Below are 18,113 nucleotides of genomic sequence, written 5' to 3'. Positions count from 1 at the left end.
GATGGACGTTGCTTTGCGGCGGTTACCACAGCAGGTGGCTTGCTCCAACATGCTGCCAGCATCATTACCTAAATGCCGAGACGGCCGAGGAAGTGGCCATCGCCCTGGCCACTCTTAACCCAGCCTGTGACACCATACTGAGCGGTTCTCGCACAGCAAACAACTACATCAAGGGTCGTATTTCTCAACAATCACTCCGTATCTTACAACAAGCCCCGCATTCGCCTGAAAATCAAATCACCCTCGTCTGGATCCCAGCACACGCCGGCGATGTCCACCCGCACCTCACCAACCTCAACGAGGTTACACTCTCCGTAGCACGAGGACTAGTCAACCGTGCCGGAGACGGTGCAGGTGCATCCGCCAGGACGCGACCGCCTTACAAGATACAACGGCCTTGTGAAGTCATTTTTCCTCGAAAGAAGAACTTTCCCCACTCCTCACCGCAAGTTAAACAGAGCACAGGCAACCACCCTTCGCCTGTTACAGACCAATACATACCGCTCCCTCACACGCTATCACATCATATATACCACGACATCTACCCAAGCCACAGGTGCAAGATCTGTAAAACTCAATCAGCAACACTCCCCCACATGCTATGGGAGTGCAAACATGAATACCCACACCTTAATCCCGTGACCCTCTCGTCGAGATGGCAAGCCGCCATGCGCAGCTCCCATATCGACGACCAGCTCTGGGGCCTATGAAGCGGCGAAGAGGCAAGACCTCGACGTCCCATCGTGGGAAGCCTAGGCCCAGCCGACTAAACTGCTGGTCCTCATTAAAATTCACCACACACACACACACAATCTCTCTCTCTCTACGCCTCCTGCTGCCGCATTAGCGCTCCAAGTGTTGCGTAATGTCAGAGGGCACCGCCGCAACGTCATGTCGCCCTCGCTCTCAGAAGCCGGCATGCGGTCCGTATCTCTCCCCCCCCCCCCCCCCCCCCCACTGGGCTTAGCTGCTGCGCGTGCTTGCTGGCCTTCGTGGCCGCTGTCTTGCCACCCACTATCGCAGGTATACGGTGATGTCTGTGACAAAACAACTGATCCAGCGTATTCCTGATAGCCTTGCTGATCCCGCCGCGCGAGTGTCTTCCGCGTTTAAGAAACACAGTTTTCTTGTAATAGCGGTGAAAAGGCTCGTATTTGTTACAAGAGCTTACGTATGTGGTACTTTATTGGCGGGGAAGGTGTTGTTCACGCCGTGCAGCCTTTATGAAACAAATTTACCCGCTATCAAACAAACACGTGTTATACGCATCCGTGGTCTGTCCCGCACAATGTTGCAAGAACTAAACACAACAGAGTGGCCCATGAAGCAGCTAACAAAATGAAAAAAAATATCAGCTTTGGTTTACTAAAACTAGGGACACAGTGGGTTTAGAGGGACACGGTAGTGGATGGCTCGGTATTATTTTGACTACCTGCAGGCGTTGCTTAGGGTGCATGCCCAATTTACACGGTGCACGAGCGTTCTTGCATACCGTCTCCATCGGAATGCCGCGGTCGGGAGTCGAACGCGGGTCCTCGTGCTCAGCGACCGAACGCCACAGCCAGCGAGCTACCGCGGCGACCGAATTGACAGATTCACAATGAGATCGTGATAAAGAAAGTGTAAGAGAAAAGTTGTCCAGGAATCTCGTCTAGTCAGCATAAGTGATGGCTATTATCATTTTGTTGTTGTTTTTGTTCGCACCCCTTTCGGCAAACACAAATAATGTGAACGTAGAACAATGGTTCTGCGACCAGCGTGCGGCCCGTCCAGGCCCGTCCAGGCCCGGCCATGACACGAAGATGCGCAGCCGAATGTAAACGGCAACAATACGCTGCGCCGTTCGTCTCGACCGGTCACTCGTTGTCGGGGCTCGACAACGCCGACATGTGGGCGATCGCCCGCAGCCGAGCCAGTTCTTCGGGGCTGAACGGCGAGCGCGAGTCCCCGGGAGGGCTGCTGGCCCCGCTGACAGAGGGGCGCGTCGAGGACCGGCGGTCGAACGGCGGGACCGACGCGGGGCCCCCGCCGACAGAACCCCTGGGAGTGGCCAACGGTTGCGCAGGGAAGCCGCCACTCACGGACACGCGCGGAACGCCGAGCTCCGGATGGAATCCGCCGGGTGACGGTCCAGCGCTGCTGGAGCGCCGAGGAGGAAGAGGACCGTACGCGACACTTCCCCGGCTCACGGACCGGCGCGGAGCCGCCATGTACGGAGATGCGCTGATGGAAGGTCGCGAAAGAGCCGAACCCGGCGGGAGGTACTCTTCGCTAACGGAGCGGCGCGGTGGTCCTCCGAGAGGCTGAAATCCGAAGCCGGGACCCCCGCTGATGGACATCCTGGAAGAAGCAGCGCCGGGCAGCCCGGCGGCGCTGAGCGTGCGCGCGGCGGCGATGGACTTCCGCCGGAAGTCTCTGACGGCCCTCTTGACCTGCTCCGCCGCCTGCTTCTCCATCTCGGGCCCGGAGTCCGCCACGGACTCGAGAAGCGTGACCTTGATGCTGGGTCGCCGCAGGACGTCGCTGTAGCCCAGCACGGGTGGGCCGAGGACGGTGCTCAGACGCCGCGCGTGCGGCGAGGCCGTCTTCTTTACGCTGCCCTCGGACTCCCCGGCGGGCGAGCTGATGGTGATGTGACCTTTTGCCCGACGCTTGGCGTGACCGTCGGCGTGGCCGTCCCGACCTTCTCGCGTCGCTCCCGGAGACGTCGCCGCGCCGATCGCGCTTCCGGATGCGCCCTGGGCGTGCGGTGGGACAGCGAAGCCGAGAGAGTCTTGGCTCAGTGATCCCCGCCGGACTTGCTTCGCTGTTGACGCCGGCGTCGGTTCTCGCTCGGCAGTGTCCGGCGGCTCGAACGGCCGAATCTTCGGCTTCGATTCCAGCTCCGTGGCGTCCGAAATCGCGCTCTCGGACATGGTCGACCTGCGAAGCTTGAGCAACACCTCCATTCGCTTCAGCTCGTTGGGGGTGCGGCCCGTCGCCATCGACATGCGACGGATGGCAGCCTTGCGGAAGGCGCGTGCGTCGCGCTTGCTGTCTTCGTCGGGCGCCCCGTCCTCGGGCAGCGCGATTCGAACGCCGCCGGCTTTAGCCGCTCGCTTCGGCACGGCGTCGCCGGTCGACTTCCCCAAGGTGGTCGTGGTGCTAAAGTGGCTTGCCTGGCGGAAAAGGGGGAGGGGGTGTTACCGTAAAGGTTGACAAAGGCAAGTTCTCTGTACAGAAGAACTGACGGATAGGATGCCGCGCCACTGGTTCTCGTTCGTGGGCATACTGACATAGCGTTAGTGCGGAACGAACTGGACATAGGAAAACACCCAAGAACAACCGATGTGTAAATAAGTGAGACTTTCATCGTGTCGGTCCTCCAACATACGCTAGTAAAGTGGCGAAGATTTCATTCGTTCACTCACTTTTCAAATTTCAAGATGTAGTTTCACAGCGTTCAATATTCTTTGCATCGCATCGCGCATTCGCGGCGTGCTGAGCGCAGATTCGATCAGTGCACGCAAAGCGGGCAACGCGTCTGTCAACTCTTTCACACGCCACAATGGCGAGTACGAAAACATGTGTCTTTAAAAAATTTTTACGGTCATCCTTTGACCGAAGTCGTGTGGGTGGCACTTAAGGTGTTACGATTATACTTTGATCATCCTATGTATAGCAATTACCTGTATTTATTACCAGGAACAGCTTGTACAAGATTGCTAATCAGTTTTGTATTGTACCAATCACTAGCCATTTAGGCTATTGGTCCAAATATTTCTGTATCAACGTTTCCTAATCATAAAGTTTTACTTTTGATTGATTGATTGATTGATTGATTGATTGATTGATTGATTGATTGATTGATTGATTGATTGATTGATTGATTGATTGATTGATTGATTGATTGATGTGGGTGGCACGTAGGGTGTTACGATCATACTTTGACCGAAGTCACGTAGGTGACACGTCGGGGACTAACGAAATTCTGGCTGTAGCAGACGACCGCTGCTATTTAACGCTTATACTACATAGGAGTTTCCAAACGATTCCAAAGGCTCAAGTTAACGGTTCCGCTGGAGCTCATTGTATAGAACTGGGACCAGCGTTTTAATTTATCTAAGAATTAACAATGTTTTGCTAGGTGACAAGTGACAAAAAAGTAGGCACTACGATATTTCGAGCAAGCAGCTACTAACCCACGCCTTTGGTGAGCTGCTGTGGCGTGGACGAACGCTTCACTTGGTGAAAACTGACCAACAGTGAGTGATCAGCCGGGAGCCAATGTCTCGACCAGGGGGCTAAGATTACCGAATTTATGTACGACGTTTTGTGACAGCTCACTGCCGTTATTATGGTTATTTTTTATTTTTTTGCCAACCTACTTACTTGAAAAAATGCAGCACATACCTGCACTGTCATAACTAGTCTATATAACTAGCCTCTCCGTTTGAACGCTTCCAGTCATATATCAGTCGCCATAACGGTAAGTTGACTTATTTTCATGTTAGAAAAAAAAAAGAAACTCAGAACGCCGACCAATGTGGCGCTGTTAACGTTACGGCGGGTTAAACTAAAATACTCGAAACGTCGAGCTCGTTTCAGTAATCTGTTCAGATACCTTGCGTGAGGAAGGCGGCAGATTGCCGTCATCCTGATCAAGCCTATATTTTCTGCCTTTGTTTTTGTCAGTATGGTCAAAGGCCTCATGTGTTGCCACTGCATCCAGTTCTTTTTCCTGGCGACAATACAAGCCTCACCCCAATCGATATCGCGCTGCGTGGTGTCTGCGTGTTCGGTGTTGCATTGCAAACAACTTGATGAAAAGAGCGCTACGAAGACGCGGACTAAAAGAACAACTCGCCCACATCAAGCTTCTGCTGCTTGATGTGGGCGAGTTTCAACCTTTTTACATACATCGTTCATCTGCTCCTTTAGGCGCCTCTACAAAAAAAAAAAAATGTTTCGCCGACGTATACGTAATCGCATAGGCAGCGCGATATCAACTGTTGTCAGGGTTCGAGTGTCGCTAGGGGAAAACAACTGGATGGCGCGGCAATACCGTGTAATCCTCGACTACTCAGAAAACGGCAGTCTGCATTCCTACGACCGATGCCTGAACAGCTTACTGAAACGCACTTAAGATCTACGTTTTCAGCATTTTAGTTTAGTGAACAACAATTCCGTGCGGAAGGCGAAACGTCAACCCCCCCTTTTTTTTTTACATCATTTCGATTAACATTGTTTTGTTCGGTTCCTATAAGTGTACTTCCCACCCACACGACATATCGTTCAGTTATCGATTTCAGACTGAGTATGAAAGTAGCTGAGAAACTTGTCGCATCGACAAACGCACGCTTCCTCCTGTCGAAGCGTTGACTCAGAAACCCGAGACACCTGCTATTCGTTCACGTGTTTGACGTCATCAAATCTCCATATTCCTGACAACACGCGTTTGCTTCTGCGTTTTGTGAGAAAGTGTCATTTCAGCGCAAGCTCCCGCACCCTGGTGACGACACTCGGCGGAGACGACGTCAACGGCGATTTGATGCCACCGTGCTTTTCCAGAAACTCCAGGTACCCCTGGAAGAGTTCCGGGTTGTCGGGGCCCCATATCGGTTTCGGTCGGCAAACTGCGCCGAAATTCTGCGCCATGTCGGAAGAGTCAACTAATTAATTGTGGGGTTTAGGCTGGTCTATGCAAATATTCTTCTAAGTATGGACATCTGTGTATAAATATCTTACGGCCAATGGTCTATAATACTGTAAGGCCATAGGTCCGTATACCGTCTATACACTAGTCTATTAATTATGTCCACTGAAATACTATAGAATTTAAAGGCAAATATCTACAGATATTCTATAGACTGCAAAAAAAAAATGTTGTAAGGGATAACGTCCCGAAACTGCACAGTTGATTATGAGGTGCAGGAGTCTGCAGTAATTTTGACCACCCGGTATATTCTTTAACGTGTATCCAAAGCACTGTACGCGAACGTTTTTCTTTTTTTTTTTGTATTCCGCCTTCATCGCAATGCGGAGGCTGGGGATCGAACCCGCGACACTAGCAGCGTTACGCCACATCCACTGACCAACAGCGGCGGGTAAGGCGCGCGAGCAGAAAAGCACAAGGGACACACACTCAAGAACTCTCATGGGACGGCCAAAGTGCTTCCTTAAATCGGTTTTGCAACTGGTAATATGGTAGTATTTTGTACGTGTAATCAACTTCCATTTACGTGACGGGAAAACAGTTATTGTTACCAAATGAAATCAAAAGTCATACATTCCCCCATTTGAGATGAAAGCCTTAAGTGCCTCGCGGGTGGAAAAATCTGTTGTGTGGCGTTATCGAAAAAACTGACCGTCCGGCGTAATGTCACCAAACATCAATGGCGTCCAAAATTGGTGGTGCCACCCGCGACCGTTGGGGGGACTCGAACCCACGACCTTTGGTGTTAAGGCGAATTAAGGCACTCGAACCCACGACCTTTAGTGTTAATTAAGGCACAGTTAATTAAGACACTCGAACCCGTGACGTTTGGTGGGAGAAAACAAGTAAGAGCAAGTAAACAATGCATTCGAATGAGAATGTCAAGCAGTTTAATGAATGTCGATCTCGTGGGCGCGCAGGCTTTCGCCTTTATCCTCTTTAGCACCATGCTAGAGTGACTGTCAACTTTTATTAAGGCAGACGGAAGAGAAAAAAATATAATTTCAGCTGTGTTAGCAAACTACCTTTCTACGCAACACCAGAAGAGCCACCCTTACCGTGAGGAGAGGGATACTCGGCAATCTAGAAAAGACGCCGGAATGAAGGACCGGTGGCGACGCCACCGTCGAATTCCCGCAACAGCTCTTCGTGACGTCATTGACTACGATAACTATAGCTATCTAATAAATAACAAAGAATGAAAAGATAACTAAAGTTATCGTTTCTTTATTGTTAATAATAGACTACATCATACGCTGTAATAGCCAAAGACTGAATTTAGCAAGTTTAAATAAAATTTTATTTGGCCACGACGGCTCAAATGCGAGAAAAGTATCTTGAAATCTGTGACGTCACACTGACGTTCCGGCGATGGAGCTTCGGCGCGAAGTTACAAGAAGAAACAATTCGGCCTTTATTTTCTTTCTTAAACCCTTACTGCGAAATTAACGAAAAAAAATTTATATCAGTGATTGACTAGCATAAAACCCGCCGTGGTTATTCAGTGGCCTTGGCGTTGCGCTGCTAAGCACGAGGTCTCGGTATGAAATCCCGGTCACGGCGGCCGCATTTCGATGGGGACGAAATAAATTTAAAAAAAAAACACCCGTGTATATGGGTTTAGGTGCGTGTTAAAGAACTGCAAGTGGTAAAAATTCATCCGGAGTCCCCCACTACGGCGTGCCTCATAATCAAATCATGGTTCTGCCATGTAAAACCTCATGATTTAATCAGCATAAAGCTGATTCAGAATTTCGTGCAGTGTCCCTTTATTATCTTGCGCCGCAACCACACCTGCCGTCATATTGGTCAGTAATCGCTAATATAGTTACGCTAAGTCACTAACCTTCGCACATCTAGATTGGCAACCCATCAGAGATGTGCGTCTTTGTCTACATTTTCCTTCCAACGCGATGATATCTTTAGTGACAAAAGTTGCCCGGAGCAAGCGCTAATAAGATCAATGATGTCACACAAAGATAGTACTATACAAAATTATATAGTGCTGTATAAACGCTTCGTAGTTGAAAAGAAATTCGTCCCGGTCAGTAGTGGAGCCGCCGCCCCGGAAAGGCGTTGGCCCCGTGTTAGATCCCCCGCCCCAACCCCCCCTTCACCCAGAACAAATTTTTGTTCAACTCTGCAGCCTTCTTCTTCTTCCTTCCTCTTTTCTTTCTTTATTTTTTGAGGAGACCACGTATTGCACTTCCTTTATAGTCTCGTGCTACTGTCGGGTGCATTAACCGACACCCGCAAAAAGGAGTTGATGCGTCGATTGAGTTAACGTGTCCCAAGGTAAATCTACCATGGATCGTAGAACCCCGTGTGCAAGAGACATATAGGAAAAGAAGGAAAATCATTGAGAACAAATTGTAAAACGCGATTCGTTTGACGTCACGGCAGAGGCGTACTATACTTTCGACGTCGGCATCCCTCTAGGGATCTGCACTCTTAGACAAAGGTACACCCTTTGGAGTGTATCTCTGCCACACAACAATAATCGTCATCTGCCTTGCTTGCGTTTCCTTTCTGGAAAACGCCGCGCCCGCTACTTTCCCGTCGGGAATGCTATGCCACGCTGATAACGCGCATGCCGTTCGTTACTGGGAAGTACCGGGCTCGCAGCGTTAAAGAAAGGAAATGCGGACAAGACAGATGACGCTTATCGCTGTGTGGCAAATATACACCCCAAAGGGTGTAATTTACACCATTTGGTTGCAATTACATTCAAATTCCCAAACACGTACTACACACTCTAAATGACACCCCAGATGGTGTAATTTACACCCAAGTGTTTTACACCCCAAAGGGTGTAATTCAGAGTGTGTAGTACGTGTTTGGGAGCTCGGGGGCAGATACAGGAAGTGTGATCTAGTTTTCGTGGGAGACGCTCTTATAGAATCGTTACGCTATTGGTGACTCTATATGTGGCGTCGACTTCGCTATATGCGGAGCGGGAATCGAAGGGGGAGGTTGTCTTACGAAGTGGGCGGCGTAGAGCTCGGCGTACGCGAAGAGGGGGATCTGCAGCAGCCCAAAGGCGGCGACGCACCAGCCGATCATCTTGGCGGCCACCGGGTACTTGTAGTTCTCGAAGTACAGGTCCCGCTGCTTGCCGAACAGGGAGAACAGCATCGTGAACTGCGAGGCGCGCAAGTGGCGACACCGCGTGTCAACTCGCTGCACGTGTTCCCGAAATCTCAGCGCTCAAAGGAAACGCGGAGGCCTCTCAAAAAAAGTAATACAGCGCGAACAGACAAAGAATTGCATGAAGTTGATGCACCTTTGATCGCGTCTGAAGATACGATAGAACAGATACGATAACGCCCATGGGTCCGTGTCCAGGGGCGGCTTGCACGAACATTTAATAACGAAGATAGTAACGAATTTAACAACGCGTTGTTGTGCGGACTATGCGTTGTCAATGGAACATTTAAGAACGGCGTTATTATTCGTTATTATTTTCGTTATGAAATGTTCGTGCAAGCCGCCCCTGGACAGGGACCCATGGGCGTTATCGTATCTGTTCGATCGTATCTTTAGCCGCGATCAAAGGTGCATCAACTTCATGCAATTCTTTGTCTGTTCGCTGTATTACTTTATTTTTGTAGCATTGATACAAGTCTCGGCTGCGGTTTGTAACCTTGGGACCTATGCATATTTCCATGTGTATTACGACGTTGTGCTGATAGGACAAACGGACGGAAGGAAATTGACTGCGTGGCATATGGGCGCGTCTTGCGCAAATAATCCTCGGGTAGTAGCCATATAGGTTAGCAGCCCTTATGGTTGTAGCTTCCGAGTTTGCGTCTTCTATATTCCGCGCTCAATGTTCTCTGTTCTCTCTCCTGCGAGGGCAGCGTCAGAATTTTTGATGGCGTGAGTTAAGCAATTAGGTGCAGAGTCGCTGAGGAAACGCACGCAGAGAGCGCCGGGTGCAAACACGCGCAGGCAGAGATCCAGGTAGCAGCACTGGCGACGTCCCGTCGCGAACTCGTAGTCTAATCCCAGCCTTGTCACTCCTGAAACACACAGACGCACACACAAAATAGCGTAAAAAAGTACAGGAGTTCTCACGTGGCATGTGAAAGCTTACCCGAAGACTATAGTCTTAGAGTTTACGAAATCCGAGACACAAGAGAGAGACGCCACCGGCACAGTGGCTTCGCGGTGGCGTCATCTTGTGACGCCGGCGAAAGTATAGTCTCCAAGATATGGAGGCGCGTGCGAAAGGAAGCATGCGCGAAAAGATCTCGGAGGACTTGTAACTGTAATCGCTATTTTCTGCCTATATGCTGATGGAAAGGCGTTGGCCGCCACAACCATTAGCGTATTGAGGATGTTTTTTTTTTACTTTTTACTGTGATAGCAATTGTACGAACACTCAAGGCGCGCCCGCGCCGCCTTTGTTGCTGTCGTCGCCGTCGTGCTGTTCTGGTATCGACGGCGCATGCGCGCGACCCGCGTGTGGAATGGTTACGTCTCCGGAGGCGCGCAGTGCGATTGGCTGCAAAAAAAAAAAGAAAAAGAAAAACGGCGAAGCCAAGTGGACGCGCCGTCAACGCTCCACATCGGCTCTGCAATGGAGCCAAGACTACTTTCTCTGCTGTTCGCGTTCCAGCGCCGTCACGACGTCACCGTGGTCCGTATACAGCGGTCTGAGCGGGAACACACAGTAGACATACATGTTTTTCTTTCTCTAAGCAGTAGAGTTCGAGCTACAAACGCCGATGGCGTTCCTTCGGCCCATTCTCGTGCACCGTCGAGATGCGAAGCCTGCAGCACAACCTGACGGCGCTCTTCACCACGCCAGCGTTCTGAGATACCTGGTAGCCGCCAGGGCGCTGTCTCCCCTGCGCGTCAGCAGTATTGCCTCGCGTGCTGCGTCACAAGATGGCGCGCTACCAGCACTTCCGGTATACCGTGTATATCGTCAAAGTTTTTCTGTGCTCCGGTACTCCGTAAACGGCAACAAGTTTATGAACGGGCTAATTAAAAAACGATCTGCATTGTGCGTTCTACATGAATTGTGAACTGTCGTTCCCTATGCTCATTTTTTTTTAGTACTAAAGAAAGACAAGGAAAGCGCATGACCTGAGGCTACCTGCAGCTTCCTGATTACGCCACCTAAACAGGCAATCCGCCAAAAGAGACATTTCGATTTCACAGTGGAATAGGTGTTATTGTATTCGCGGGAGGAAGAATGCAAGTAAACGTCCCGTGAAGGCGTTGCTCACCGTAAAATATAACAATGACGCAGATTTCCACGAAGGCGATTATCGGTATCAGCATGCCCCGTACGTACGTGTCAAGAAGGAAGGCCAGGTAAACACCGTTCTGCCAATGAAAAAAAAAAGGAAGAAAATGAAAAGAAGAGTTGACATCACTTTTCCGTTGTATGCGTTCGCAACATTTTGCGCCGGCTCTTTGGTTGGCATGGGGACGTAATTGACACCTGACATGTTTAATGTGTAACTATTGGTTTAATATATAATACCGTTACATTGTCAAATCCTTTCTGCTAAGCAAAGTGCTCGGAATAACACTGCTGGAAATGCACAAAGGTATGCATATCTGTATAATATCTGTGAATGTATATATAGCATGTACGCGCATGCTTTCTCTATTCATCTTGACATTTATATAAATCGAATGCCGGAGCAGCCGAATTCTGCTATAGGATAATATTGTTGAGCTCTGATCACCTATTCTTTTTCAAAAGCTCATTTACGGTGTAACCCATGTCAAACTATTATTATAGAGAGCTGGGAAATTGAACCCGCGTCATGGCGCACGCGTTTTGCAAGGCAACAATACTGTTATCGCTACTACTGCTATCGATGGTACAAGGAAGGATCATGCTTGCTTACAAGGCCGTTCGCCCTTTTCTTATGGGAAGAGTCTCATTAAGTCGTGCATCGCTAATGATCGACAGGGATCGAACAAGGTACTTCAAGCTAGCGTCAGCGCTTCGAATAGGGAAGTTCACTTCGTCAATGTTGCTCTGACGAAGACCAAGGGGGTTAAAGGAAAACTACTGGAGTGATGGGAGCATGCGTCAAGTGAAACTGCCGCGTCGCCATATTGCGGAGGGCATTATCACTCTAGAGTCAATGTTTCGAAGAGGGAAGTTCACTTCACCAAAATAATGTTGCTCTGACCTAGTAGCGATGGCTCTGACGAAGACCCAAGGAGGTTAAAGAAAAACTGCTGGAGTGATGGGAGCACGCGTCAAGTGAAGCCACCGCGTCGCCATCTTGCGGGGGGCAAAATTACGCCAGTCGCCGCAGCTTACGTGTTTTACGTGTTTCGGATCGTCGTATCTCGCCGTGCGCGGTGCTGTGTGGATCCCAAAAGGGTGCTAGCGCGCTCGGGTACTTTTTAGGAAAGTTGACGTACAGGCAGTTGACATGTTGGCGTTTTTCCTTCTAATTTAAATAAGTATGAAGATTAGCATTGCCTCGTTCTAGAATAAAGGAAAATTTTACATTTCAGGGTAAAAGAAAACGGCCGCCACCAAAGCTCCGAGACCCTCCGTGCAATGAGGATGCTAAAAGCACCGGCAACGCCTGATGATAATGAAGATAACAATGAATAGTTATGTTTGTTGCGTGTACCGCTATTTCTCATGCTACATTTTCAGTGTTTAATTGTTTTCTTTTTGTTCTGACACCTTTCATAATCGATCAGTTTCCACACTGCATAAAAGAAGGTGAATAAACGCTAATTATAGCGTGATTTTTTTTCTATTTTGCGGCTGTTGCGTATTGATGCCGATAAAATGAAAAAATGTCCCGTACTCGGATATCTGCGATCCGGAGGCCTCCAATATGGCTCGCCTCATAGCCCACAGCGTTGCAATAGAACTTGAAAATCCGTTAAGCAATATAAAAACCACTGGCATTGTCGGCGAACAGCGCTGTGAAGCTCTAGGCAGGCCGCTTCTTGCCCGCCGCAAGATGGCCGTCGCCGGCTTCACCCGAGCTACAGGAGGTTATGCTCGAGCCCATAAGCCGGTATCGGCGACTTCCACTCCAGCAGCTTTTTTTTTTTTTTAGATCTCCTTGACGAAGACAAATGTGCTTTCCGAAACGTTGGCTCCAATCAGAGACAGCCCTTGTTGGACTCCAGTTGATCACTTTAGGTATAAATCAGCCTCTGAACCTGCCTCTCGTTCAAATTCCGACCGCTAATAGCACCCTACGTTTTCAATTCATGCCAGCAGAGTAACAGTTTATGAATAGATATCTATCTATGTTAGGCCACATGCGAGGCACCGCTATTTCTCTTTTTTAATAAAGCAGGATAAATGTTGATGATACATAGTATTCAATGCCAATGACGCGTTTACCGTAAAACGGACCTCTCATTTTCTCTCGTCATGGCCTCCGAGATGGAGCAGCGTCACCGAGCGCGCTGCCCGGTCTCGGAGGCCACGCTCTGGCGTATGTTGAACGTAAAGTTCGAAGCCCTCATCTCCGGAAACGCCGAACAGACGGTTATTTGCCGCGAAACGGTGTCGTCTGTTCTTACCTGCATCGCCAGTGGCATGGAGGCGAAGAACGCGATGAGGCTGTAGGCGAAGGCCGTCCGGGGTCTTCGGGCGCGCACGCAGGTAAACTCGTCACTGAGCGGCGTCAGCACCGACTCCACCATGAGGCTCTGCGATTGAGTCGACACCAGCGACCTCTACATGAACCCGATAAAGTCAGGTCGAGTCGGCTCGTCGGGCCGAAAACCGATCGTCGCGTTTACGTAAACGCTAGCGGATTGGACGGAGTGAGCGGCGTCGAGGAGCGGTCGGTCAACCCGCCTATACCAGGAGCGGGTTGACTTGACCCGCTTGGCAATGCACATATATAGGCTACGTTTACGTGAACCCCACGCGAACGGGTCAAGTCAGGAATCAGGCCGACTGAGCTCCACGTGACCGCGTTTACGTGAAGTTGATTCTGACGAGTCTGAACGACGACGTCAACAGCGAGACATCAACGCGTTCGAACTGGACTTCCGGTTCCCGCAGCCCATCTGCAACAGCTCTATTTCCTGGGTCTTACAGTTGGGTTGCACTGCGCACTGCCTGTATTTGCGTTGTCCCGATACCGTTCCCGCTGCCGGCGCATAAATCGCAGTATTGCAGTGGTCCCACGCGTCTCAGTGCTGGCACGGCCCGGCCCGTCCGCGTTCACACGCACGCATGCAAACCGGTCGGGCTAGGTCAACCTACCCCATTCAGTCGGGCCGACTCGACCCGACTCGACGCTCGTTGAACCCGACCGGCTAGCGTTTACATGGACTGAACAAGCCGATTCCAGCTTGACGAGCGGACTCGACCCGGTTCTGTCGGGTACATGTAAACGACCTGATACAAACGCAGTCGGATTGGGCTATAGGGTTAGCTCGACTTCAGAGTCGACCCGCTCGTGTCGAGTTGATGTGAATCAAGCTATAGTGACCGGTTAAATGGTGCATCTTCTCCCAGTACTTAAACGCTCACAAAACCAAATCCTGGGACTCGTAGCGTCCAGCCTTTTTCATAGGCCACAAGCACTCCAATTTATGTTCGATCAACAGTGGACGAACGAGGGCAGCCTTCTCAGCTGGAGCTTGCCTTGTCTTAGTCTGGCGTTGCCCTCGCTTATTCGTCAAGGCCAGGCCGGAGACAGACCTGGCGAAGACAGGCCCCTAGCTAGCAAACACAATTGAGTCCCGTTGTATAGACGTTGGCTTGGGCTGTCCTTATGTAAATCCAGACGAAAATATCCTAAACATCCGCCCCCCCCCGCACACACACACACACACACACACACACACACACACACACATATATATATATATATATATATATATATATATATATATATATATATATATATATATATATATATATATATATATATATGCAGTGGCGTCGTGCGCTAGTTGCGCTCGTGGTGCGACATTCAAGCTAGCTTATAAATGCAAAACAAGCGAGCAAATGGAAAGTCTGAGAGCCTGCTCACGTTCGAGTCGAGCGCGCAGAGGACGAAGGCGCTGAAGAAGCCGGCGCTCCACACGTACGCGAAGTCGATGTCGGCGACCGCCTCGGTGAACGACAGGAAGAACAGACTCATGCCTGCGAGAACGACCGGTCACGTGCGGTTAAGGGTGAACCGCCCATGTGTCTGAGCAGCTAGGGGCAAGAGAAGAACTCTGGAGACACACACACACACGCACGATGGGACAGGCCCGGAATGACTGAGCTTGTATACCGTCGTGCGTGCCTTGTGCTCATATGCCTGTCTTCGACTTCAGTTCGCGCTCATTTATTTTTTCAATTGATTGTAACAGAATGCGAAGACATACAGCCAGAGAGAACCGTAGAAACCGTCGAGCTTCCAGAAGCGCTGGGTTTTAAAACTGATGGGCGACGTTAGCTGGTCATCGGTGAAGATAGGCAAGATAGTCTTTAGAGTATTGGTGGGGATACAACAGAAAAGACATTGGGACGGGATAATAACAGACGCAGGTAGCTGGACTAGATAATAACCAGAGTACGAGATTACGATATTGTGGTATAAAAGTTGCAAAGAGCGATAATGTGTCTCAGAAAGGCTGCTCTACGTTTCGATAGGTGAGCCTATCTTCGTCGAAGGCGGTCTTGTCATCCTCGGCAGTATCTCTGTTTGTAACTTTTATATCACAGTGTGCTAGTCCATCTGTCGGCCCCCTTCTTGATTTTAGATTGCGATATGGTAGCACATAAATATCTCACAAAGGATGTAGGTGATTATTTGTCCCCCCGCCGATTAAAAGGGGATGGCATTTGAAATCATCATTATCGTCATATTTAAGTCGTCGACGAGAAGCTTAGAACCGACACCTGCTTCTGAACATGGCGGAAGAAAATAAACTAGGAGGGGAGCATTATACCTCACGAAGCCAGCCTCGGCAAACGAACTCTCCGAGAAGCCCTTCCCTTCATTTTTCCCCCCTCGCAGTGTCAGGTGAACACGTGACTTCTAAGACCCAGCTTAAACTGGCCAAGAATGTGTGGTTCCGGTAATTTTTCTTTAATCGACGCGCACCGCTGTGCCGCCGTAGCTAGCTCTGCCTTCAGAGCGGCAGCACTAAAACCCACCGCGCGCTCCGACGTGACGATCACGTGTTGGGCCGACTCGTTTAGCTTCAATCGCACGGCGCAATGTTACCCTCCCCTATTCTTGTGAACACGATGGTCGTCAGCCGCACACCCCATTACACATTAAAAAAAAAGAAAGAAAGAAAGCGTAATCTGGGGTTCGAACTGACCGTGACGTGCGAGGTCCTCGATGGGCGTGTCCAGCCGCTCGGACAGACTGCCCAGCACCGAGAAGACGACGGCGCCGCTGACGAGGCCCAGCAGCACCTCGGCCAGGGCCACGCCAGCGACCACGCTGCGAAGGACAGGTTACGCCCAGGCCTGGTTGCGAATGTTTTCCGCTCAGTGCAACAGTAGTGTGAACAAGCTAGCTGCGCTTTTTGCGTCTGCGCTTGCGATCCGTGCGAGCGATCCGTACTTAGCGCACGTAGTCTGAACGCGGCATTACACGGCGTTTGTTCGCCGCGATTACAGCCCTTGTGGGCTCCGGCTCGAAATGACGTCGTTGTTGGCGTTTGGAGTCACTGTGGTAAACACTGGTTGTAGTGAAGTGTCAACTGCACGTTGCTGGTTGACTGAATTTCAATGTGTATGCTCTTGATATTTATATCTTGGTTGGTGCATTGCAGGTTATCTGTGGAGCGAGTCTTGTGCCGCATGCGGAAACATGCGTAAATTACGATTCGCGCTTGTTTTCGGGTATCCTGAAGTAATCGGTTCGTATGTTTCTGTTGACTTGCGCACGTTTACATGCCTGTATCTATATATGTTTACTAGTTGTTGTTTTTTTCACCTGCCTTGCACTCCGGGAAAAGCCATTGTCAAGCCGATTTGTGGCTTTCTGACTGTGTCTCCGCGACATTTCGGTGTTGAAGATAAAGATTTTGATTTTATTTGAAGCGCAATCAACTGGCGACGAAAGGGAGAGGCGGCCGGATATATATTAACCGTCCCGCTTATCGGCGGACACCTGGACTGCTCCACAGCCACGGAGAAGATTATAATAATAGAGAGAATGGAGCGGAATAACAGGAATGTTGCTATAAACGAGTATATCGAAAAAAGAGAATATAATCAAACAACGTATGTGCTTAATGCCACACAAGAGCACTCATAACAATAGTGAACGTCAGAGAAACGAACAAAACGTATATACTAGAAAACTGCACACAAAAAAATTGACGTGACACTTGCTCATTGCTACGCATGTAGCCATGAACAAAAGTACACGGACTACAGGCTCGCCCGAAAAGCTTAATTACTTCGTAACTCAGACGCACAAACTGCAAGTGACGTGTGCAATGGAAAAATTCGCAATGCCAAAGGCTAAAATGCAGTCTCACAATTTCAATTTGCGTGCATATATAGGCGAAGAAGGAAATCGGCTTTATCCTAAAATCCGTGGTCAACGTATGCCTTTGTTCAGGGAAGTATACAGGCATCCTTAAATACCTATAGAAAGCTTCCCCTGCGGAAGGTCTTTCTTACACGGCAAATGCACAGGTGCACAGTCGAAATTGATGCACGCGGCAGTAGGGGCACAGAGCAGACATGAGGCTTTTCTTTTTTAATTCTACATTGTGCAGTTGTTATTTGTTTATGAACCTTTCCATTACAGAGGTGCAATGCTATGCGTGGCGATGTGCGATATAGCGATGTACTATTCCTTTGCATATCCTAGGCTGACCGACACAGTATGTTAATGGTACTAGCAAACAAGTCTGTTCGTTTTGCTACATTATGATACTTTAAAATGCATGTTTCAATAAAACACCTTAATCGATTCATTGTAGTCGCCTTTATAAAAGCGTCCCTAAGCTTCACGCTCATGCATAAAATTAAAATGGAAAGTGGAGTTGCCCGAGCTAAGGATTTATTTTATTAGACCAAGAATGTGAAAATTCAGAAACAGCAGGCGCTCCGGCATTGCTTGAATGCCCTTCTGGAATTCTAAAGTGGAGTCACAGAGCGATGTGTTGATTTCTTGGTGTGTGCTTCAGAAATGCAAGCCCTTCCAAGAACGAATGCAGACATTTTATAGTGTGTCTGCAGAGTCCTTATAAACCGCTAAGCCTTCTTATGTAGCCATGTCTTTATGACTATATATTCTCACGTGCCACAGACAGCCGACTTCTAGTCTTCAAAAAAGCTCAGGCTCTGGCATGCCGATTGAAGCATCTTCGTCTGCTCCTTTACTGGCGACCGTTAAAACGTCTGCCCCCTTTGGCCTACTCTGGTCTGCAGACTACAACACGTGTTGTTTGGAGAAGGTTTATATAAACTGTAGTCAACGAAAAG

At 49.5% G+C, this 18,113-nt stretch overlaps 1 protein-coding gene across 2 annotated transcripts in view; it reads right to left on the bottom strand.

Moving 5' to 3' along the window:
- Positions 1–1,226: 1,226 nt before the first annotated feature.
- The window catches only part of LOC142557487 (sodium- and chloride-dependent glycine transporter 1-like), a 30,224-nt gene continuing 13,337 nt past the window's right edge, over positions 1,227–18,113 (bottom strand). The window contains exons 9-16 of one of the 2 annotated variants that reach the window (XM_075669375.1): positions 15,986–16,110; positions 14,698–14,810; positions 13,229–13,357; positions 10,933–11,032; positions 9,617–9,717; positions 8,678–8,836; positions 5,488–5,628; positions 1,227–3,158 (exon numbers count right to left, since the gene is read on the bottom strand). In XM_075669375.1, the coding sequence (XP_075525490.1) occupies positions 1,857–3,158; positions 5,488–5,628; positions 8,678–8,836; positions 9,617–9,717; positions 10,933–11,032; positions 13,229–13,357; positions 14,698–14,810; positions 15,986–16,110 (2,170 nt within the window). In that variant the 3' untranslated portion in view covers positions 1,227–1,856. The remainder of the gene's footprint in view (positions 3,159–5,487; positions 5,629–8,677; positions 8,837–9,616; positions 9,718–10,932; positions 11,033–13,228; positions 13,358–14,697; positions 14,811–15,985; positions 16,111–18,113) is intronic. The other variant, XM_075669376.1, reaches the window with a different exon arrangement.

The sequence above is a fragment of the Dermacentor variabilis genome, chromosome 9 (genome assembly GCF_050947875.1).
Source record: "Dermacentor variabilis isolate Ectoservices chromosome 9, ASM5094787v1, whole genome shotgun sequence".
In the NCBI taxonomy this organism is placed as follows: Eukaryota; Metazoa; Arthropoda; class Arachnida; order Ixodida; family Ixodidae; genus Dermacentor; species Dermacentor variabilis.
Note: the sequence above shows the minus strand (reverse complement) of the source record. Positions and strands in the feature narration are given on the sequence as shown.